General features: G+C 40.7%; 1 protein-coding gene across 1 annotated transcript; it reads left to right on the forward strand.

Annotated features, from left to right (window-relative positions):
• The first annotated feature begins 13,507 nt into the window (after nt 1–13,507).
• On the forward strand, nt 13,508–16,890 carry edn2 (endothelin 2). The gene is made up of 5 exons (XM_027009781.2): nt 13,508–13,663; nt 14,276–14,426; nt 14,583–14,696; nt 15,156–15,248; nt 15,368–16,890. The coding sequence occupies exons 1-5, from the start codon at nt 13,600–13,602 to the stop codon at nt 15,444–15,446; spliced, it is 501 nt and encodes a 166-aa protein (XP_026865582.1). The 5' UTR covers nt 13,508–13,599; the 3' UTR covers nt 15,447–16,890.
• The last annotated feature ends 6,935 nt before the right edge of the window (nt 16,891–23,825 follow it).

A 23,825-nucleotide genomic window follows, 5' to 3' on the forward strand; every position in this document is an offset into this window, starting at 1 on the left:
CTCTCTCTCCCTCTCTCTCTCTCTCTCTCTCCCTTCTTTTTCTGTCTTTTTTAAAGCAATAGCCTCTTGTGAACTTTTAGGAAAGCTGGTTTGACAAGAAAACAAAAACCGTGTGTAGTTGTTTAAACAATCAAAAAAAAAAAAAAGTAAAAACTAAAATCAAATGAAAATAGTTTCTGTCTGAAGGACTTGCAACTTCTTTTTGGACATCTCTGTTAAACTTCTCCTGTAGCTCTGTGAGCCTGGACAGAATATTGGGTGCCTGTAAACAGGGGCATTACTGGCAAAAATGAAGAATTTGTGACAAGCAATAAAACAAATGATAATGTTTTGCCAAGTGCTTGATTAAACATTGCTAACTATTTGAAGTGTTCAATATTTGATTAAAACAGAAATTAAATAAAAAGATTTGAGAATGAACAAATCCTGAGTCTGTGAATGTTACTCCTTTACTGGCCACTAGATGGAAATATTGAGCCATTTCTGAGAACTCCTTACGGAGGTCCAGTGATTTCACTAATGCAATGCAGTGATGTAATCTAACCACCAAGCCCCTCAGAAGCTAAACTGGGCGTATCATAGAAGTGTAAACACCAAGGTTAGAGTGTTTTTTTGTTTTGTTTTTGTATTTACTGAAGTTTATTTTTTACAGAATTTAACTTCTAGTCTGTTCTGTGGATCTTCACTTTTAATTTAGTTAAATTCAGCATTAATTACATGATTTAAAGCATCAGATAATAAACTATAAGTAATATTAGCAATGTTGTTAACACCATTACTGGATTACTGTCCTGCTGTATAAGCAGTGATTTTGTTTGTTTGTTTGTTTGTTTTGCTGTTTGTGTTGCTGTTAATAACTACTACTGATGGTTTATGAATGCTGATGTGCTAATGTTCACAGTTTGGTAATGTTAATGGCTGAATACTAACTTCACGTGTGTGTGAAAAAGAGAGAGGGAATTTAAAGGGAATATTAATTACAATGCCACTATAAATTTTGACCCCAGAGTGTTAACTAATACTGTTACTTAATAACTAATAAATGATACTTAATGAAAAACTTTGCCAATTTACATTTTAATAACCTTGGTCCACATTACTGGAAATAACTTGACAGGAGCCGAATTTGACACCATTACTATAAATGACTGGTAATTAGTCATGCGTCCTTGCTTATGTACCATGGTTTGCTCTCTCTAGATGCGCCTAATTAAATATGTTTTAACTCTAATTCTTGAAGTCCTGGTCCCGGTCTGACTCATGGAAGCCTTCACATTTCTGTTTCCCCTGATAAAACATAACTCGACTCACTGGTGAATTGCTAAACCACTGGGAACAGGGAAAACACGTGAGGTCCCTCGGGACGCACGCTGGGAGCCACTGCAGTAAGCGCACCGGCTGCTAGAACCGGTACGTCTCTATCAGTAATGCTGAGCGGCTGGGAATTAGGCTGAATGAAATGTAGCTACACCTGCCCTTTTTCTCAGCCTGCAGACTCTCTCCTCAGTCACTTTAGTACAACCAGCTTGTTGGTGCATATGTAGTCCGTCTACAGCCCATTTCTAGGGTGTTACCCATCTTCGAACCCTTCACTAAGAATCAGTTTCTGATCACCAATGTTAGCTGAGTAGTTTTGGGTAGCGGACCCGCTCACAAACCACTAGTGACACTGATGCATGAAAATAACCCAGGACCATGACATCACCTGACAAACTCATACCATTTCACACCCATTATCACGCCACTGTTGTCAAATTTACTGGTAAACTTCAAAGCAGCTTGCCATATGAATGAAAATGTACGTTTATTTCTGCAGGAAGTCTTGCCAGCGGAGAGACTATAAACGCACGTAGATCACCTCTTGTCCGATATCATTATTGCCATGCTCCCTAAGAGCGATGCTATAGGCCGAGATGTGCTGATCATGAGCTGTTCATGCATGTACCATGCGCATGTACCCTGAGAGTTAGACCACAGATGGTCTTAACACAACTGAGGACACTCTTACAAAGTTGAATAACATACAACCAAATACAGTTCATAACCATAAAAAATAAATAACAATATAATAAATATTAATGAAAATACAAAATAAAAAAAAGTGAAATATCTAAAAGTATATACCATTGCCATGGCAGTATTAATGATGCGACAGAGATGGCCCACCATTCAGGAGGTCCAGTAGTCAGAGCCTGTCCAGTGGTCTGTGGGCTGGAAGGTAACCAAGTTTCAGACATTCACCAAAGAGGAGTGCCAGCCTGAGGCTCAGGAGAGAAGCGGACTTTAATATCGTAACCAAGGTAAAACAAAACATGAAGTGATAAACCCAAACAGGGATCAGGCCGAGGGGCAAACCCAGACTGTCAAAGGTAAAAACGCAGAGCGTGGGAAACTCAGGCTTGGACTTGACACGACAAATGCTGGAGTGAGAATTTTGTGAAAAAGAACAGACAGAAGGGAACTTAAATAGGGCAAGCCAGATCACACTGTAATGGGAGAAACACATGAGAAGCAAGCAAGCATTATTAGAGAGGTGTGTGTGTGTGTGTGGGGGGGTGAGACTCAGCAGGGTCTTCAGGCGAGGTCTGAGTGTGAGGTTTGGGAAGGACATGACATTGGCACATTCTGTATGCCAACAGATGGACTATAGTGTGTGATCATACACTTGTAATATGCATCCAGTGAGTGTAGGTACAATCACCGTGTTGAATAAAATGGCTTGTGAGATTAGAAACAAAAATATGTCTATAACTGATATATTGACAACATATTGCAATATATTCTGTGTTCCTAAGGTGAGACACAGTTCACGCACTGTTTTACACTGTTGCTAGTGAGCGAGTGTGAGCTTGTTGTTTTTGTTCTGCTCTTGGCATGGCCTGCACCTCTCCACTCACGCAAAGTACATGTCCGGGTTCACACAGTGGATACATGCAAGCTCCCTTCACACCCTGATGATGGCTGTGGTGTCTTCTTCCCTCAGATTACGCAGAGAGAACAGTGTTACTGCCTATAGTCTGACCAGTGCTGCTTGTCCTCTTCGTGACTTCCAGAGTATGGTGATTAAAACTGTGTGCTTACTGTCTTACTGTCTGAACTACATAACCCAGCCTCCAGGTCTGATTCAACGCTGATAACTAGCCCATGAAGGAGACGTATTAGTGTTTGACGTATCAGTCTCTTGTATTTAAGATGAATTCAATTTTACACCTTAAATAATCTTCATTAGTATGCAATGTGGACTGCAAGCCTGGGGCTGAAGACTTCCACTGGAATGAGTGAGTCTGAGCGTGGGCCTTGACGTCAGTAGACTTGGCAAACTGCCGTGTGCCGCTCTGAGCCCACGTGCCGGTGATGGGCCAGATATGTTGACTCTAACAACTGATCAAACAAACGCTTTGTGACCCCACCAGATTTGTCAGTTGACTGAGTGACGTTGGATTTATTTGGGGAACTTCCAGTGAGTCCGGCTTCTCTCCATAGCTTCTTTTCAGTTAATGCACCGTTGGGCCCGTCTGCTTAATTAAGAGGTGTATCTGTGTTGAGATAAGGATATATTTAACAATTTCCAACAGCATCACCGCTAGCCTATGCCTGTACACAGTGACATGCCATGTGGATGGTCCTCCAGCCTAGAAATTCACATTGTAGAAGACAAATCAAAAAGTAAGCAACAAGAATACTATCTTACTCACGGTTCAGCTTTCTGAAACATCATCAGCCATTATCTCCACAGAACTCTGTTCAGAAGACAGATCCTGGTCTCCACCCTTCACGTTGTCCTCTGGGTCCATCTATCACTATGAGCAGTGTTTCTAGGATTGGTACTGTTACTAATTAACATTAATAATGAACTTTTCAGAACAAAAATAGTAATTAACATAATGTCTCTTTTTCAATTCAGGTTGCACTTACATGAAACTAATATGCTTATTCAGAGGAACTTCTCAGAAGTACACGTTTTAAATACATATAGCATAAAAAAAACAACATTTGTGTTGTCACCTTGCTCTACCAGCTGTGCTACAGAAATCCAGCTCAGCACAATGTAGGCACTGTCTTAGTTTTATTTTCATGGCTATGTCCTTTATGTAACTTCCATTTTCGGTTCATTTTCCTGACACCCTGGAGAGGCACTAAAGGTATAACTAAGATCATTTTTAAAATCCGTACTGTAACCAAGCATTTTCTGCATAGAAATAGCAAGTAAATTAAAAAAGAGACTGTGACAAACACTTTTGCAATTTACAATTTAATGAATTAGTGTCACATCTGAGAAATATTAGACCGTGTTAAGAATATGAAATTGTAATCATGGCTACTACTAAATGTGCTATTACTATTACATATACTACTACTACTACTACTACTACTACTACTACTACTACTACTAATAATAATAATAATAATATTACTAATAATAATAAGAAGAAGAAGAAGAAGAAGAAAAAGATGAAGAAGAAGAAATGAAGAAAAAGAACTTTGTGTTACATTCTTTATTTGTGTTACATCCTTTATTTGTGTTACATCCTAAATACTTTAAAATGCAGATGAAAGTGCTTTACAAGAATTTTTTTTTAAAAAGGAAGTAAAAAAAAACAACAAAAAAAGAGATAAATTTGTTTAACTAACTGTATATGTCTGATGTGATTTGAGGAGGTTCTGGAGCTTCTGCTCTGGTTCTGGACCCTCGGTTTACATGTGATACAGGCTCTATGTATTTTGTGTTTAGAAGAAGAAGCAGTCCTGTATTTGATGGGCTCAGATTTCATTGTGAACATTAACTTAGACATTCTGATAGACGAATAAGGCACATTTGTGGCTTTAAAAACAAATAAAAGTTCAAATGTCTTAATGTATTTGTTTTTGTTGTTCTTCTGGCCTGGACTGCACCTTTCCACGAACCAGGAATGGGTCACCACTGTTTTCTTCAACATCTTCTATTTCATATCTGATAGATGCTCATGGTCAGGATTGATGGGAACAGCTTTTTAAAAAATTCTCATTCCTAAAAGTAAGGAGATAAGGCAAATTGAGGAAAAGTCAGACAGTTCTGAGGACTTGATTGATCACTGAGACAATGAGTTTTGGGCACCTTTCAGGAGATGAGCTATGTGTAAAAGAAAATAAAAAAACTTTCTCATTTTGGATTTTGCTTTTCTGTAAGATCAGAGTTGCTATGGCACTAGCCCTGCCTTCAGACAGAAGGGATCAGCCCAAGTATCTATGTTTTAAAACACAGGTCCTTCCCCAGCACACGTGGCTCAGCAAACTGCGTTCTTTTGCCTAATGTATTTCTGGTTCTTTGCTTTGTTAAGTTTGTTGTTTGATCGTTAAAAGCCTCACATCCAAATGTTCACTCTGTGCCGAGTCCACCTTTTGCATATTGCGCAAACCTTACCTCTAACTGTAAATATGGATGTGTGGAACATGTCTAAAGAAAGATGATCCTGTGTCACGGAGCTTGATGGGTGGAAAACCAAGGAGGGCGGGACTAGACAAAGTTGATCTCTTAGTTACCACAGCAATGGAATTATTTTCAAATCTTTAGCGATACAATTATAACAAACAAGTGTTTCCTGATACTCTGACTCAGAGTATCAGGATACCAGTGCTTTTTCAGGTAAAGGGGAGAAAGTGATTGTTATATTGCCCAGTGCATCATGCTTTCCTTCACATAGTTGCATTACTGACTTGATGTAGCTTTTGTGTGCTGTCAGCAAAGGAATGAAATGATAATCTCTTTCTGTTTTTTCTCTCTCTCTCTCTCTCTCTCTCTCTCTCTCTCTCTCTCTCTCTCTCTCTCTCTCTCTCTCTCACTAATCTTCTGGTATTATACTGTTGGCATGGGGGGTGTGGGACACCCAGTGTAGATTGGTTAGGTGATATGGCTTCTTCATACAGCTGATCTGATACAGATGTAAAAAACCCCGAATTATAGCAGATGATCTGCACAACAACGCTTGTTTCATTTCCAGTCAAATATGATCGAATCAAGAGCTAAAGGAGCTAAAATTGAGTCTTTGTTCAATTACTTACATATTGCAAATTAATGGGATAGATATAAAAAATATCATGAAATACTGAGAAGGCAATATGCACTGTCTCTATTTACTGTAGATATACAGAGACAGCAAGAATTTACAGCTTTATTTTTGCTTTTAGCTGATTAATGATGCAGAGTGTTGTTTGATTTTCTAAATTGTGACAGAATTAAGGTCATATTGTATTGGAAAAGACAATCCACAGAAGGCATATAGCAGGCTATTTTACTGACCAGTTTTGGCTTCATAACTTTGCATGTACATTTTAGCGCCACTGTGTGGCTAAATGAGGAACTGAATAACATCCCTGTGACGTGTGTGTGTCACTGGTACCGCAGAATGCTCATCCGTTAGCCTTTTGCCGCCTTTTAATGTAATTAATCCTTTATTGAGGCACTTGGTGGTCATGAAAACATCGCCTCATGTATTTATAGCATACAAACAAATGCTACGAAATGGCTTTCAAACACCTCTGGATTTGGTATATTCTCAAATTTCACAATGATTTGGGATGAAGTGTTGAGCTCCAAACTAAACCAATCTACGTCCAACAAATGTTATTTGTTTGTTTTATTGTCCCATAATCACGGCAATGAAATCATAAGTGGAAATGGTGTAAACAGATGCTTCTCACTTCGATGGCCCCCAGATGTCAATGTTGGACAGTTTGTATGAGACATGAAGCTTGAATTTCTCGGGTAATGTCGCAGGGCTAAGTGACCGAGGCGTTTCATTTTGCAGTGGGTTCAGCGTGACAGCCTTCGCCACATACGTGCCCTTCCTCTTTGATTGAATGCTCAACTCCTCTCTTCTATATAGTCCAGACATGCACTGTTTACTTTTCTCTGTTTTCATTCCTCCTTTGTGTGACTCTTCCATTTCTCCACTCCTTGTCCCGGGTAAAGTACACATTTAAAGAACTTCAGCAAATATTTATAAACCTTGATTGCAATGGAAGCGTTTTCCAGTAAAACTGGTACACTGATTAAACTGATTTCTAGATGTGGTTATTTGTTCATTTTGATTTGCTGAGCTGTTATATTCTGACACAAGTTGACACATTGGTGTGTTACACTGTCTGGGCTGCACTACTTACTGTCTGTCCGTGATGAAGTTGGATTCAGACAATGAGGAAGGCAAGCCAGCCACACATGAGACATACGTATATCCAAAACGTAGCAGAGTGCACCTAATCGCGATAAGTATGACCATGTGAACTGGACTCAAAGAAAAAACTTGACTGGAAAAAAAACTGGCAGGCTCATACATATGATTCTAACTTGTGTACTGCAACGTTTTTTATTTTCTTTACATGTATCAGAACTGCAGACCCAGTGTAGATGGAACTTAATATGCATTAGGTAAAAAACAATGTTTTTGATTATTGTACAAACAGCCATTAAACATAGCAGACCACAAACCAGTAGCACAGTACACAAAAAGTGATATAGAATAAGTGATATAGAGTCATGGAGATCATGAAGCTATTCCAAAGTTTTGAACACTGACACTGACCAACCAGTATGTGTCATGGTCCATGTTTCTATTAATGTTATGCTTATTGGCTTGTAAACTAAATAATAATTGTATAGAATTTATAGCATATTTATATAAACAAATTATGTTGCACATTACATATAATTCTTTATATACAATAATAGTTTATATATAATAGTTGCATATTTACATGTAAAATTCTGGTGGCCCTAACTGCCGTGGTTTATAAGCACTGAGGACATATACTTCATTTTAAATATCATAATATAATCTAGTGTATTTGCTTCATGTGAAGTAATCACATATTGACTGGCTATGTGCCAGTTTATAAATATACTGTCACTATTTTAAATATGATGGTTATAATTCTAATTATAACATTACACTGTATTAAATAAAACATTGCATAACTGTAACATTACAGTGATATGAATCATTATTATCAGCGAACCCAGCACATATTAGTGCAAATAAGTTTGTCAAAAAAAAAAAAAAAAAAATCTAAGTAGTTTTAGGCAGAGCTTCTTGGTAGATAGATAGATCTTTGGGATTTAAAAGGTTAACTTAATTTTAATTAAAAAACCAAAAACGCTTTATTGTGTTCTGGGTGTATCACAGCTGCTGAACTGCATTCCGAAGACGGATGTAATGAAATCCTGAGCCCTGAGCCCTGAGCCCTGATGTTACTTTCAGTGGCATCTGACAGGTATTGTGTAGCATTGAAATTCCTGTGTGCTAGTGGGGCAGAAACTGAGTATGGATGGACAACACAACCGTGAGACATTGTGAGGCTGGAGCGAAGCGCGAGTGAGGAACTCAAAAGGTGTTTTATTTGCGAGAGGCAAAACAATGAAAACATAAGCTTTCAGCAAAGAAAACAGCAGGCAAAGTCTCTAACTGGTGGTTAAGAAGCACTGAACCCGGGTACCTGTGGGGATTAATGAGGGATAGCCGTAAGTGGTTATTCACTAAATGGGTGATTAGGACTGGGTAAATGAATGCGTGTTTTGATTGGTGGATGTGGTCTGTGAGGGCAGGTTGGGTGCCAGCTGCAGTGTGATAACATTATATGCATCAGCCGGCCACTGTAATCCATGCCTGATGGTGTGCTGATTTTTTTTGTATTTCTTCTTAGGAATAAAGGCAGACAGGGTGGTTACTTTTCAGTAGATACTTTCGATTCTTTATTTGAAAAACATGGTAACAGTTACCTTGGATGTCTTTTGTAGAGGGGAAAATGAAGTAGGAACTCCCAGTGAGTCAGAATGCCTAGAGGTTCTGCTGACCTTGAGAAGCTTTGCTTGCATATGAATGGAGAAACTTCCAGAGTTATATTTCTGGAAGCCCTGGCAATGACAGGACTTGACCTAGCAACCTTCTGACTACTAGGCAAGAACCTTCACCACTGAGCTACCACTGCTCCTCTGGAACCTTTTAATACACTATGCTGGCTGACCAGATCTCAGTATCCCAGGCCTAAGATACTACCAAGAAAAATAAGATGTTTAAGATTCTTTCACTAAACTGAACAGAGGATTGTATTTGAGCATATTTATTTGCAGTGGCCTTTGAATGGGCCTTCCTACAACAATTATGTCTCCAGATCTGGTCTTAAGTAGATAAGAACAGTCCAATTGTCGATGGAGACATCAGACCAATATGCCAATCACATTTTGCCTTATTAAAATGAAATCCATGTTCACTCCCAAATAATTCCCATCAGACAGAAAATGTGGGCAAGAATGTGCATGAATTAGTATGAAAAATACTCTTCTGACAAATAGCAGGTGTTAATGACAAAAATAACTTTCTCAAGGAGGACAGAGAGCACAGAATGCGAATAGAAGTGGTGCAGCTTAAAGTGCCAAGTACATCACTGTACAAAACTCACTGCCCAAATGGGTGGGCATTCAGTCTGAATGTTGATATAGCTGCTTGTGAGAATAACCACACAGCTCTTTCTAGCGGTGTGTCTCAATTTTATCACTCCAAAAGAAGCCATAGATAGCAAGACTTAAAATAATAAACCGATCAGCGGGTTACCTCAGCAACAGGGCATAACAAGAGTTAATAATAAACAGATGGTGACCTGATACTTTGATCCAGTCTTACAGTGCTGTGATTTCACTTCTTTCATACGGATAAATGAGAGGAAGTCGGAAAGGTGTTATGGTTTTGATACTCGCACCATAACGGCTTCCTGAAGATATTATTGCTGTTTACATACTTGGTCTTGTTGCTGCCTTACTACTCACCCACAAAGAATGAGCAGGAAGACGAAGAGTGTTGATCTGTGTGTGTATGTGTAGGTGTGTGTATGTGTGAGTGTGTGTGTGTGTGTGTGTGTGTGTGTGTGTGTGTGTGTGTGAGTATGTAAGAGAGAGTCTACACTTCTTCTCATCTTATCACATCAGCATTCACCCTTGTCTGTTTGTTATTTGAGCTACTCACAAGCGTCATGAATGATCCCAAACTACATGCTGGCTAATCTTACCTTCACTCAAAAAAACAAAACCCCAACTGTTACCACTCTATTACATGAAACAGAGTGGTGTCAAATACACACATTGACAAACATAAAGGCATTTGTTGTTGACATGTCCAGTTTAATTAGCTTGATTTTTTAAAGTCAATATCAGTTACTTTGCTGCATTTCTCGACCCATCACTAACATTTGTGTAATACAATAAGTGGATTTTTTCTAAACAGTTCATACAAACAGCACCACACAATAGATTAGCTGCAAAAGTGAATAACTTGTCTTAGATTATGTCTCAAAAGTAAATATTTAGATTAGTGAACAGCAAGTCCTTGTGTCATTGTTTACAAACAAAATCCTTAGCCTTGTTGCTAGTAAGAGTGTACTCTTTAAGCATTTGCCAGAATACGTGAACTCTAAGTATTTTCTGATGGCTAAGGTTTTGATGTTAATGAAAATGAAAGAGTGCACCTTTTCTGTGTAGCCTATATCAATTTCATCAGTACACTTACACATGCTTGTATGTAGGAGACTGACTGTAAGAGATTGGAAAAGATTCACATTTATGGCTTGTGGGGTAATTTGCTGACAGATGTCATTGAGATGCAGACAAGAAAGACCAGGCTGTTTGACAGCACCTCGCCTTCACACACATTCACACACACATTCAGAGTCATGAATCAGTTCAGAGACCCAGAATATACATTTATAAGACATGCTTAACAGATTATGACAGTTGGTTCAACACATTTGAACTTATGCAGTGAACTGATACCTAGATGTTTTGGGGGGTAAGACTGTTCAGCAGAGGACAAGTTTAATGTGTTTAGATCAACATGACATAAGTAATTGATAATGTAAATAACAGCAGGCAGGTCATCATCATTTGAGTAAAGGTGACAAAGCATTTGCTGTTTGTTCAAAAGAATGAGAAACTGCTTTTAGGATATGCACGTGCAACTATATGATGTGATGGTTTAATGAGTAGCTTTCAGAGTTTCAGCTCCAACCTGAGAGATGTACCCAAGCGACTGAGGAAAAACGTCATCAAAAAGTATGCGTTTTGTGGACAGTCACATGGCAGGACATTATACAGCAGCTGTACCCATGCGTTTATAAACAGAGATTTTTCGCGAGTTTTCGCGGCTACCATGAGCACCATTTTCATTCTGCTGTTCGCTGTCTCTGTCAGACTGCTGTTTCACTGTCTCTAGTTGACACTGTGGACCTAGACTTGGTAGGACTGCAAACAATCGGATGATTAATATCACTGCAATATACCATGCAAATGAAAATGAAAATGAACAGCACACAGCTCAGATGCTCAAACAGTAACCACGTCTTCTTGGGTTTACTTGTATAGGTACCGTAACCTCTCAAGTGTTTTCAGACTGAAGTTTTTTATTCCTCTGCGGTTAGTCATGGTGCGTAACATTCGGTACGTCATCTCCATATTGCGCTGCTGGCCAGTTTTGGTAAGGGGGAGCAGCAGGACAGAAGGGGTGTCAAAGTCCACGGGAACTGTGCATTCCAGCACTGTACCTAAGGCATTCCTTCGAGTCATTCAGCTGTGGGTCGTTGTCAACGTGCTGTTCATAGCATGCCGCTGAGCTGTCTGCAAGAGGAAATGGATAAAGCTGCATTTTTGCAGTGTGACAGAAGTGCACACGCGCGTGTGAGAGAGAGAGAGCGAGAGAGCAAACAAGACAGAGATAGAGAGAGAGAGACCCACACACAGACAAACAGATAGGGAGAGAGGGAGAGAGAGAGACATAGAGAAACAGACAGGGAGAGATAGACAAAGCAGAGACAATCCCTGAAAGACAGGCAATATAATGCGGGTGTACATTGGGATGATTAACCACTGAAGAAGGTGGATAAAGAGTTTCGGTAGTGATGACACTGCCTACACCTGCCAATCATCCTGCCCACCCTGATGACTGCTTTTATCTGCCATGTTCCAAATCTTTATCCTTCTATGACCGACATATGTAATAACGGGCATGGGGCAGGGGGTGTTGCGGGAGGTCAGGAGAGTTAAAGGCTATCAAGGAGGAAGAGTCCTGTCCAGACAGGCGAGTGCCACGATTTCCAGTCTACTTGTACTGTGCTGCTGGACAAATATTTGTTTAAGCCTCTTGGCTTTTTTGTTATCCTTCATTTTTAAGGGGCCAAATAGCTGTGGAGGTGCCATTGTTTAATGGCCTGTGACATCACTCTGGCATTTCCTTCCCCCCTGCAAAGACTTCATGTTCCTCAAACTGTTTTTGTGCCCCATTTCAACAAAACAACAACAAAAAAAATGTTTCCATCCTTTGATGCCTGCTTTCCCTGTCTGCATTGTGTGGAGTTGAATAAGAAATCCTTAACCAGATTCAAGCTGGAAAGCTTATTTATAATAGAGAACTATCATTCATTTTGTCCGTTGCTAAATGAACAATATGGTTGTGTTCCAGTGCAGTCTTAGCAGGAGTTACACAAGCCTCCTAGTGGGGCTATTTTGTTATATGATGCAGTAGAGTGCTCAGTAGGTCAGAGTGCTCCAGTAGCTGTCATCCCCAAAGGGAAAGTGCACCGTATGCTTCCATCATTTAACAAGAACAATATGCATCAGTTTCCAGTCCAAAAGAAAAGGCATTCCTTCATATTAAAGTATTTGCATGCTTTGCCATTTGTTATCAGATATTCACTGATGAATTCAATTTATAATGGCTTGACCACAAGAGAGCATAGGTTGTGTCACTGCCTATAGCAGGACTCTGGCAATTTGCATTGCTTTTGCGGAAGTAACATAAAAGTGAATAGATAGGTATCTAAGGACTGGGGAAATTACGCTATTCACCTTTGCCATATGGAGCAGAGCACTGGAAAAAGTCCTGACCAAATGGTAACAGAAGGATTTGGAACACTGGGCCATGTACTGTTATGGTTTATTTCATATACATTCCCGGGGTAAAAGTACAAGAAGATACAAATGCAAACATAGATTAAGAAATCCGAATTTGACACTAAAGTTTTGAAAATCCAAATTTATCATATTTGTCATACAGAGTAAATACTAGAGCTTGGGACAGATAAAATTAAAAAAATAAAATAAATAAATAAATAAATAAACCATGTATATATATATATATATATATACATTTTTAAAATGTAGAGATTTTAATGCCTACAACAAAAAAGTAATTAAATCCAAATGCTCCTGTTTTGCACCCTGACAATGAGACTCAAAGCAACTGGCAAAGCAGAGGGCAAATCCCGAACATGTTCCTTCCTATCTCCTGCTTTTCTGCTGTCCAACATCTGAGAATGCCCTCGGGAGGCATGGAATGTGAGGGAGGCATGTCGTAGTACGACAACAAAGTTCCGCGTGTGGCCGGAAAGCGGTGACGAGAGGAGGAGGGGAGTGGAGGAGGAGAGTGGGTGTGTCACTGGCTGGCTCTATAAAAGAGAGGCCGGGAGGTAGAACTCCACACGAGCACCTGTAGCAGGCTTTAGCAGGAGTAGTGCTCACTGATATCTGTGCTCTGCACTCTCTCTGGATCTAACAAGCTCGTTCAAGTCCCTGAAAGCTCGACAATGGCTCTGGTGCTGCGTTGGGCTCTTCTCATGTCTCTCACGCTCTGCGTGTTAATGCATGAAGGTAAGTCACCAGTACCTCTCCAAAATCTTCCAATATTAAAGGGTCATCAGGCTGCTTGGTACTGTGGTCACCACTACACATCTGCATGGACTACACAGGAATGCTTATGGCAAAAGAATGCCGCAATGTGCATATATAGCTATAAAAGGTATAAAAGCACATTTGAAGGAAAATCTATTACTATACATTATAATGCATAATCTATGCTTTGTAAGACGTGTAGCCAGAGTTCAAATTCCTGAGAACCTGTTGTGCACATACCTTGTGATGATACAACCTTCGCACTTGCTCTAGGTGCATTTCTTGCTAATATAGTTTCAGGGTAGTTTAATTTTAATATTTAGATGTATTAATATGATACATACAAACTGCATATAGATAAGTGTTGTTGATAATTGTTTCAAGTAATGAGTCATATCTATATGGTATTGCACTGGTACTGCCCTATCTTAACTATTTATGTTGGAACTGATTGTGAGCAACTCTTAACGTGATAAAGCGATACTTAGGGAAATCTTTGCCAGTTTCACACACTCATGTTTATATGCTCACCACAGCTGCAACACATCTTGGCTTTACCCGGCATTAAGACATAATGCGGTCTGTTTCTAGGATTTGGACTTCCCTTCTCTCAGCGCTCTGAAACCACCAGCGCTTCACTGGTCAAGAGGGTGCGCACCAAACGCTGCTCCTGCAGTAACTGGATGGATAAGGAGTGCATCTATTTCTGCCACTTAGATATCATCTGGGTCAACACACCTAGGTAAGCTGCCCCCTCCAAAATGAATGCCCATGCTCATTTTGCAACATCCTGCCTCCTCAATATTCGATCTGACCGCAGATGAACGCGGTTCCTTGTTATTTTGAGCATTACTACATACCAGGTGTTAATTCCCTCTTTCTCTCCCTCTCCTGACAGTAAGATTGTCCCGTATGGTCTCGGAAGTCCTTTGTCCCGTCGCCGGCGCTCCACTGGCCGCTGTGTGTGTGACAACCCCGGTGACTTGACCTGCTCGACCTTTTGCCATGCCAGGTAAGCGGTGTCTTGCGTCTAGACCTTCCTTCTGCCCTGCTGCTGATCATATCAGACACAAGCTTCTCCTTGTGTTGCATATGCCATTGGCAGTCATCTAGAAACAGAGCAGATCAGGGCTAAGTGTAGCCGGCGTGCACTGATGAGCTGGAGACGTGCTCTTGACTCATGCCTGTGTGTGCTGGTTGCGTCACATGGGCCCTTAATTCAGAGGCCTAGTTTTAATATGTGTCTCTTAATCTCTCTAGAAGATGTTAAAAATTCTTGTGATTTCTCAGGCTGATGAATGCCTCCTAGCCCTTGGCACTGGCTTGTACTCTTTTCTTAGGTTAGCTGCTTTGCATTGTTTGCCGTAGGACAAAGTGGAACAGATGAAGAATGTTTGTGATTATAATGTGCTAGCAAACCATTCCTGGAAGGGCTCACCTTTTAACCTGCCACTCATTGTTTTGGTCACAGCTCCATGGACCCAAGCATGGTAGTTGTGAGTCCACTTGACCATGGCTTGGACGACATGGACAAAGCCAGCAATAACCTGCTCGCACATCTCCGGTGAGCGACATTCCCACAGCTGACATATTTGCACAGATACGTGTGGAATGGCATATGTCTGTCCATATGAGCACTTGCCTTGATGGCCACTAACATGGGTGTGTTCTTTCTGCATCTAGGCAGGTGGCCAAGGCCAATCAGAATGCATTTGAGCAGGCCTTCCCCAGAAAGAAACTGTTCAGGACCAGCAAAACCTGAGAACTGCAAGAAACGGGATGGCGTGATCGATGCCGTCCCAGGAAGAGGTGTTTTCTGAAGGCAATCCCTGGGTGCTCGAGAAAACCTCTTCTGATCCAAAAGGCCAATAACTGAAGAGGGAAAGAGGGAGGAGGGGTCTTGAGTCCTCCTGGAAGGAGATGACAAATGCCTGGGGAGGAATTTTTTCTTGTTCTATCTGAAAGACATGGCCAGTGTTAAGGTCAAAGAATTAAGGCTTGCTAAGCCTTTAGTTAACACAAAACAGTCGCCATAACTTCATTTCCATTTACATGAGTACTGAGGTGCTTTTGCATTGTTTTACTGAAGAATTAATGGAGTGACTTAAAGCAGCCGTAGTGTGGTGGCCTCTCCACAGGAAGGAGTTCAAATCTTAATCTGTCAGGCATGTTAATGTCACCAGTTTAACATTATCAAATGAGAATTATTAATGGCAGCTTTAAAAAAGCACAACTTCTGTCCCTGCAAAGGGGCTTATTGTGACACTGCCATGCTATGACGAGTTCAAATGTAACAATGTCTTGTGGCTCCACACTGAGGTTTTTTTGTCTACTCTGTTGAAAATGTTTACTAGTTTTATGCCCTACTGTTCTTCTCTATATTTACTTGCCTTAAGTTGCATTTTCTCTGTATCAGAGCTTAACATGATTTCATTTCGTTTGGAAATGCAAATGACCTCCATCCAAGCCCACTTGGGACTTTGGTAGGAAGTGCACATTCTCTAGCTGCCCTAAACACTGAACTTGTGTTTTTGTTGCTGATCTGTAATAACACTGACCAAAGGTCCCTATGCTCAGGCCTTATCTCTGCCTGTCAGTGACTTCTTTATGAACACATACAAACTGCCTTAAGAAATGGCACAACTTTAAAGAAACAAATCCAGGACCCACAAAAGTTTCTTTTTCTCCATTTTTCCCATGACTGCCCCTTTCACTTATATTTTCTTCCCTGGCGTTTTTGTGAAGGTGGGAGTATTTATTCTATAGCTACAGTAGTGTGCTCTCGATCTTCCAAAGTTCCTGTGTTTCAATGCCTTACAGCTTGCCAAAATGTCGTAGTAATTGTTTTCTCCTATCATAGAAAGGGCTAGCTTTGCTAATGTTACTTTTAATTGCCCATTATGGAAGACAAACAGCTGTGTTTTGATGGAATGTGTTTGGTGGAAGGCCTTTTTCATGAAGCAGATGTTGATTTTGTAATGACTAATATCAGATATGATGTTTTGTTTTGTTACTTGCTATTTATGATATGTGTATTTATGTGTATTTAAGGGGCGATCTCATCATACGTACTTGAATGTCTGGCTTCATGGCATTATAGAGTAGCATGTTTATATCAAACTATTTATTTAATTTATTAAGCTCCATTATTTATATTTGACATTCTTTTGTAACTTTTGTAGACTTACAAAAGGACATTCATTTATCATGAATAAATTATTGAAATTGAAACAAAAATATTCTTGCATTTATTCTTGTGAATCTCACAGGCTTGTTGTAGTTCTTAATGAATACATCAAATTAATCACAGGATGCATCACATGGGGGATGTTGTGAAAATTCAAATTCAGTGACTCTTCATAGATAGCTTTAGGGTTGAATTAAAGGGACTGAGTCTGATTGCTCATGTTAAATATACTGCCTGGCCAAATGAAAGGTCACACACACTATTTTGTTGGACCGCCTTTAGCTTTGATTATGGCACGCATTCGCTGTGGCATCATTTCCACAAGCTTCTGCAAAGTCACATTTACTTCTGTCCAGAGTTGCATTAATTTTTCCCCAAGATCTTGTACTGATGATGGGAGATTTGGACCACTGCGCAGTCTTCTCCAGCACATCCCAAAGATTCTCAATGGGGTTCAGGTCTGGACCCTGTGGTGGCCAATCCATGTGTGAAAATGATGTCTCATGCTCCCTGAACCACTCTTTCACAATTTGAGACGGATGAATCCTGGGATTGTCATCTTGGAATATGCCCGTGCCATCAGGGAAGAAAACATCCATTGATGGAATAACCTGGTCGTTCAGTATATTCAGGTAGTAAGCTGACCTCATTCTTTGGGCACATAACATTGCTTAACCTAGACCTGATCAACTGCATCAACCCCAGATCATAGCATTGCCCCCACAGGCTTGTACAGGCTTGTAAGCATGATGGGTCCATCACTTCAGCCGCCTCTCTTCTTACCCTGATGCGCCCATCACTCTGGCAAATCTGGACTCATCAGACCACATGACCTTGTTCTATTGCTGCAGAGTCCAATCTTTATACTCCCTAGCAAATTGAAGCTGTTTTTGCTGGCTAGCCTCACTGAAAAGTGGTTTTCTTAAGGCTACACAGCTGTTTAGTCATAATCCCTTGAGTTCCCCTCACATTGTGTGTGTGGAACTGCTCTTACTTTCACTATTAAACAAATCCTTGAGTTCTACTGTTGTTTTTCTACAATTTGATCTCACTACATGTTTAAGTGATCGCCAATCATGATCATTCAAGATTTTTTCCAACCACATTCCTTCCTCGAAGATGATGTTTCCCCACTGTCCTTCCACTTTTTAATAATGCGTTGGACAGTTTTTAACCTGATTTTAGTAGTTTCAGCAATCTCCTTAGATGTTTTCTCTGCTTAATGCATGCCAATAATTTGACCCTTCTGAAACAGATTAATGACCACGGGATGTGTCTTTTGACATGGTTGTTTAACAAATGAGAAGCTACTCACTGCATCAGTTCGGGTTAAATAACTTGTTGCCATCTGAAACATAATGACCCATGCAGTAATTATCCAATGGGAGGCTCTTACCTATTTGCTTAGTTAAATCCAGGTGGTGACCCTTTTTTTGGCCAGGCACTGTATGAAAGAAAAAATCGTGTAACCCTGCCTCTTCACATCTATGTGAAAATGTCATGTAAAATCAGTGCTACACAAAAAGATTACAATATTAAAATGAAATAGTATTATTTGTGGTCTGGAATCTTAGTAATCTGAGTATAATTATGCATAGTAACCCAACTGAGCATAACACTCACAATGAAGCAGCCTCACACTTTCACATTGTTCATATGGAATCCAAAAAAGTCTAAAGAATGTGATGGGCTGTGTGGTACGTTGTCTTTTGCCACTGCTGCTGTGCCGCTTCTGCAATTGGCAACAAAGTTATTGTAATCTTAATCTTGATCTTTCTGAAGCTTAATAAGGGACAGTGTTTAAACCGTTTCTGAGGAATGCTGGCTTGAATTCCACTTCAGTGAAGTTACATGAATACATTTCTGATCCTTTTCTGAGCATTTCTGAGCTGCTAAATAAGGTTTTGTGATGACATGACCAGTAGCCTCTAGATCTCCTGCTCTTAAGCTCTACCCACAAATGCCTAGACATAAATAACAGAATTTCTCTTCTATGCTCTGGACACAAATAACAGAAGGGTGTGCATGCATTTTTCTTATGCACAGTGAAATGTGCAGGTAGGATTATGTCATGGCATGAAAGCAGATGCTCTGGACCCAAACAACAGAAGATCTTATCTATGCTCTGTTGTGGTGGCTGGGAGCATCTGGTGGCCACTGTTAAATGGCATCTGGCTGCGTTCATCACCTTATCATACCCAAAGGCCATCTTCTAATAGTTATAACACCAAATTTAGTTAGTTTAGCACGTTCTTGCAAAAGATGACTTATTAAAAATGCTACTCATATTTGGAAAGATGCAAATAAGAGATACTGCTGTATGGGCTCATCCACTTTTTGGAGACGAGTGTTCATTTCTGTCATTTTTCCACTCTCTTTGCCGGATAACGTTGTGGGAGAATCGGTGTTTAAATCTTTACATTTGAAATCGTGTTTGGAAAATGCATGTGACATCCACATAGGTATGAGGAGAGGAGAGAAGAGAAGCGGAAATTCTACCTGGAAATAAAGTCCTCCTGTTACGTGAACCATCTGATGATGTAGACATTCATTACAGCTTAAAATCCATGTTCATGTCTGCAAGGCCGTGATGGACCGGTCTGCAGTGAGCAGAGGCAGATGAGAGGGCAACAGACCATCTGTGGGGCTGTTTTAAATATAGAGTATGTCACCTCACCATGAACTGACTGCCGAACTAGTGGTGTCATGCACAGTAACCGGGGGGGGGATTGTTGATGTTTAGTGGAGGATCGTCTGTTTCTGCTTTCATGCCATGACATAATCTTACCTGCATACTTCGCTGTGCGTTAGAGAAATGCACACACGCCCTTTGAAGGGTGAGCATTAGCACTTGGATGATTGAATGTAAGCACATTTCAAAGCAGGGGTGCATAGGGGGTCAGTGCATGCACCTGCATTCAGTCACGCTCTTCCCTTTACGTCTGCCCCCACATGTCACACGGATTGGGGGCTCCATCAGCCTGTGGACGTCCTCCAAAGGTAAACGGCTGACACGTGTAGGAAATTAACAAAACAGGATGCACTTTTCACATTCCCCTCGCATTCCTGTCAGGCTTCAGTTAAGAGAAGGGAAGGGGGAGAGTGGGAAAATGCTGGAAAAACAGAACAGAGTGTCGGCTGGGCGAGAGGAAGTGATATGTAGAGGATGGAAACTGATTAAGGCCGGCGGTTCCTCGGTGTCCGAGCACCGTCCGCTTCATGTTCTTGGTGTTTTTCTGGTGTGTTTTTGTTTGGATTCTTTTCTTTGATCTGGTCACACGGTTGGAAGCGGGGCAGATGTGGCTGGTGCCTGCAGGTGAACGTGCACTTGTTCCTGCAAGGTTGCTTGTTGGGTGCTCTACTAGAGTATGTGAAGAGGTGAAAGGGTGAGGCAGAGTGCACATGTGGACGTGTCATTCCCCTTGCAGGGATTATATGCGCCAATGATGGCAGGGAAACATATTTTGTGGGACCTGCACGCATATGTCAGGTGAAACAAAGACTAGTTTTTTGTTTGATTGTTTGCCTGTTTTTATGAAAAACTTGAAGAGACCAAAAATTCCTTTTAGTTAGGGAGCTTAAAGCAAGGGTTGGGTTAAGGCGTGGGCATAGCAGTATTTAGCACAGGTGAAAGGGAACCACCCATAAAGACAGTACTATAAATTCCAGCCCAGTGTGTGTGTGTGTGTGTGTGTGTGTGTGTGTGTGTGTGTGTGTGTGTGTCTGTGTGTGTTTTTGTCTGTAAGAGAGGGAGAGAGCGGTAAGTGCTGTATTTGCTGTTTTGCTCCAGTCTGTTCCAGTCTCCTCGGTAACTCAGTAGACAGATTACAGTAGAACCCATATCTGAAAATTCCTTCCCTTCCTGGTTTTGTTTGCAGGGAACTGCAGGAGGAATGCTGGCTATTTGTGTGTGTGCATGTGTGTGAGTGTGTGTGTGTGTGTGTGTGTGTGTGTGTGTTTATATGAATGTGCAGCAGCTATGCAACAGATCTTACCCTCAGTGACTCTAACTGGGTGTCAACCATAAGGCAAAATGAGTTATGAAATTCCTTATCATGGGTCAAGTGTCCTGACTCATTTAACCAGAGTCTGTTATGTCTCTATAGTGAAAGCTGTTTAAAATGCTATTTTTATAGCATGCCATAACTCATTTCAGCAAACCAGTTCATATTAGATAACCACAGTATGCTTATCAAACCTTAATCAGGAGCACCTCAGGTTTGGCCAACAAACCCAGCCTACATTGAAAACGCATGTACATGTCAGTACTGGAGACATATCTGGGAATAACAGCTTGAGATTCCCATCTGGGTTCCTTGTGTCACCACACACGTACGTCTGATAAAGTCACATTCTCAGGCCTCTAGGAGTATAAACAGCCTCCAGATCGCTCTGTAAACTGCCATGACCCTTCATTGTGACCAGCTTGGATCCCAATCTTAATTTCTCATTCAGACCTCGGGGAGATGCCCATCTGTGGCCACCTCTCCTCAGTGCAGAGCGGGATGGTATGAGTGATGGTATCCGCCAGGGGAGAAAGTTGAACGTGAATGTAGGCTGGCACATCTGTCCTGACCAGGCGCGTGGTGCGGGGACACCCACAGACCCTCAGTTGTAAAGTATGACCACACAGGTAACAGCAGGGCACCAGGCCTGGACCGTGAACCGAAGCATATGGCATCGCCGGGAAGAGTCAACAAGGGACGCGCTGCTGCGAAAGAAAGCACGCTCATATGGCTCTGATGACCTTTCAGAAGAGAATGGCTCTGGAGTTCTCGTAGTTAATGACTGGCGCTGCAGGAGCTGAATGTGGGTGGGTGAGTTTGTGTCTGGAAAGGGCTTGGAACGTTCCCAGTTGTGAGAGACAATGGGGAGAACCAGCGACAGAGCACATGCTCCGCTTAAAAAGGACGAAGGAGAGTGACAGACAGATAGAAGGCAGAAAGACAGACAAGGTGGTGCTGGAGACACAAATGGTTTGGCCAAGCTGAGCTGAGACCAGTAGCCTAGTTGAACGTTTCCAGAAACCTTATACTGCCCTCATCTTCCCATCTCCTGTCTCCTCAAGTCTACTTTCAGAACACTCTGGCATGTGTCCTAAACACACACACTCTCTCTCTCTCTCTCTCTCTTTCTCTCTCTCTCTCTCTCTCTCTCACACACACACACACACACACATTCACACACAGTTGTGTAAAGGGCAAGAATTTTCTTTGTTTGTGTTGTGTCTGGGAGCCATAACGCTGCAGGAGACTAGGCACAGGACAGGAAGTGAATGAGAAAGGGATGCACCTCAGGCCCTGAGGTTTCCAGCACACAGGGTACGTAGAGCAGGCTGAGGGTAGCAGGGCCTGACCCAGGTTACCTTCCATTAGCCATCATGCATTAGTTTGGCAGAAGTGCCCTGAAGCTTTGCAACATTCAAAGTCAGTTCAATTCAGAAGTCAGTTCAATTCCAAATGTTTGTGTATAGCACTCTTTACGACACATATTTGTCACAAAGCAGTTTTACAGAAATCATCTTTACAGAGAATCTGGGTCCAAGCAGCTAATGAACAAGCCAAAGGCGACATTATCAAAGAAAAGTGCTAGAGGAAGAAACCTTTAGAAGTACGAATGCTGAGAAGGGAAGCCCATCCTCCTCTGGTCCTGACTGGATAGTAAACTAACAAGAAAAGTGCTTTGCAAAATTGAATTTACACTAACATTTGAGGAAGCTGCTTGCTTTGGCTTAATCAAGATGTTGCAGCTTAATGTATTAGGCCAAGATATACAAAACTCATTGAACCAACTGACTGGACACAAGTTCATTCAATGTATTTCAATAAAATGTTCTACATGAGATAAACTTGTCAATATAGCTGACTATAATGCAATAATATATAATATAATTAGCTATATATAATATAACAATATATAATATACAATATAATTAGCTTTAACTTAAACACCAAATCATCTCCTCCACTATGAAATACCAAGGGCTTTTTTGCCTGACTTTTTTCCGGAATTTTTTCTGGACTAGTCACACTGCCATGTGGGGGGTTTCCATTTGGTAATTTATTAAGAACACCTACAGATGCCAGCAAATGTCTAGTTATGGCTTTCACTTATAATTCCAGAATTCCAGAGACACTTCCTCTATTTTTCATTTACTCACAAATCATTTGTGGGTAATTTCTCTGACATTTCCACATTAGGCCTTCCTATATACTCAGGCTAAGACACTGTTTTCCAGTGTGACTGTTCAAAAGATGAGATTAAAATTTTGAACATATATTTTCCATCTGTTAGCTGCCAGCTTCTTCACTGGTCTTCTGTAAAGTATATCCTATAGTGAGAAGGAAGAATACATCAAATTCCTGTAAGACTCTATTTCCACTTTCTAAAATGGTAATCAAGCTACATAATGATCTTGAGATAAATTTCTTTTCTCGAGTATGGGGTTTTCCATGCTTGGCAAAGTAACCTGTGGGAAAACAAAAACAAAAACCATAACTGGCGGCATTCTACTCATAGTTCTAATGAGTAGAATAGAGTAATTCCAGATCTTCTTGAGTCAGTTTCCTCATGTAAAATATCATCTTTTGTAAATATCGTGTTTGGATTTATTTGTAAGGAACAGGTCTCATTCTAAATAAGCAATTATGTCACATATGTGAAAAAGGGGCTTTTTCAAAGAAGTCTTCTAAGCCTTCTAATGTTGTAATGGTGAAACACCTACATACTTCAGTGTTTGAACCTGCTTCCCAGCTAAGTCAGTAGGGGTAAGCAAAATTAGTAAAACATTTTTTTTTTACACAAAAACATGGTAGTAAAATGTTTAAAATCAGTGGTATATTTGATATCTATCTATCTATCTATCTATCTATCTATCTATCTATCTATCTATCTATCTATCTATCTATCTATCTATCTATCTATCTATCTATCTATCTATCTATCTCTCTCTCT

This window comes from Electrophorus electricus, chromosome 4, assembly GCF_013358815.1.
Source record: "Electrophorus electricus isolate fEleEle1 chromosome 4, fEleEle1.pri, whole genome shotgun sequence".
Taxonomy (NCBI): Eukaryota; Metazoa; Chordata; class Actinopteri; order Gymnotiformes; family Gymnotidae; genus Electrophorus; species Electrophorus electricus.

Coding starts and splice junctions, on each gene's coding strand:
- edn2 (XM_027009781.2), top strand. CDS start 13,600: ATGGCTCTGGTGCTGCGTTGGGCTCTTCTCATGTCTCTCACGCTCTGC. Junction 13,664..14,275: donor CTGCGTGTTAATGCATGAAG/GTAAGTCACCAG, acceptor GTCTGTTTCTAG/GATTTGGACTTCCCTTCTCT. Junction 14,427..14,582: donor ATCTGGGTCAACACACCTAG/GTAAGCTGCCCC, acceptor CTCTCCTGACAG/TAAGATTGTCCCGTATGGTC.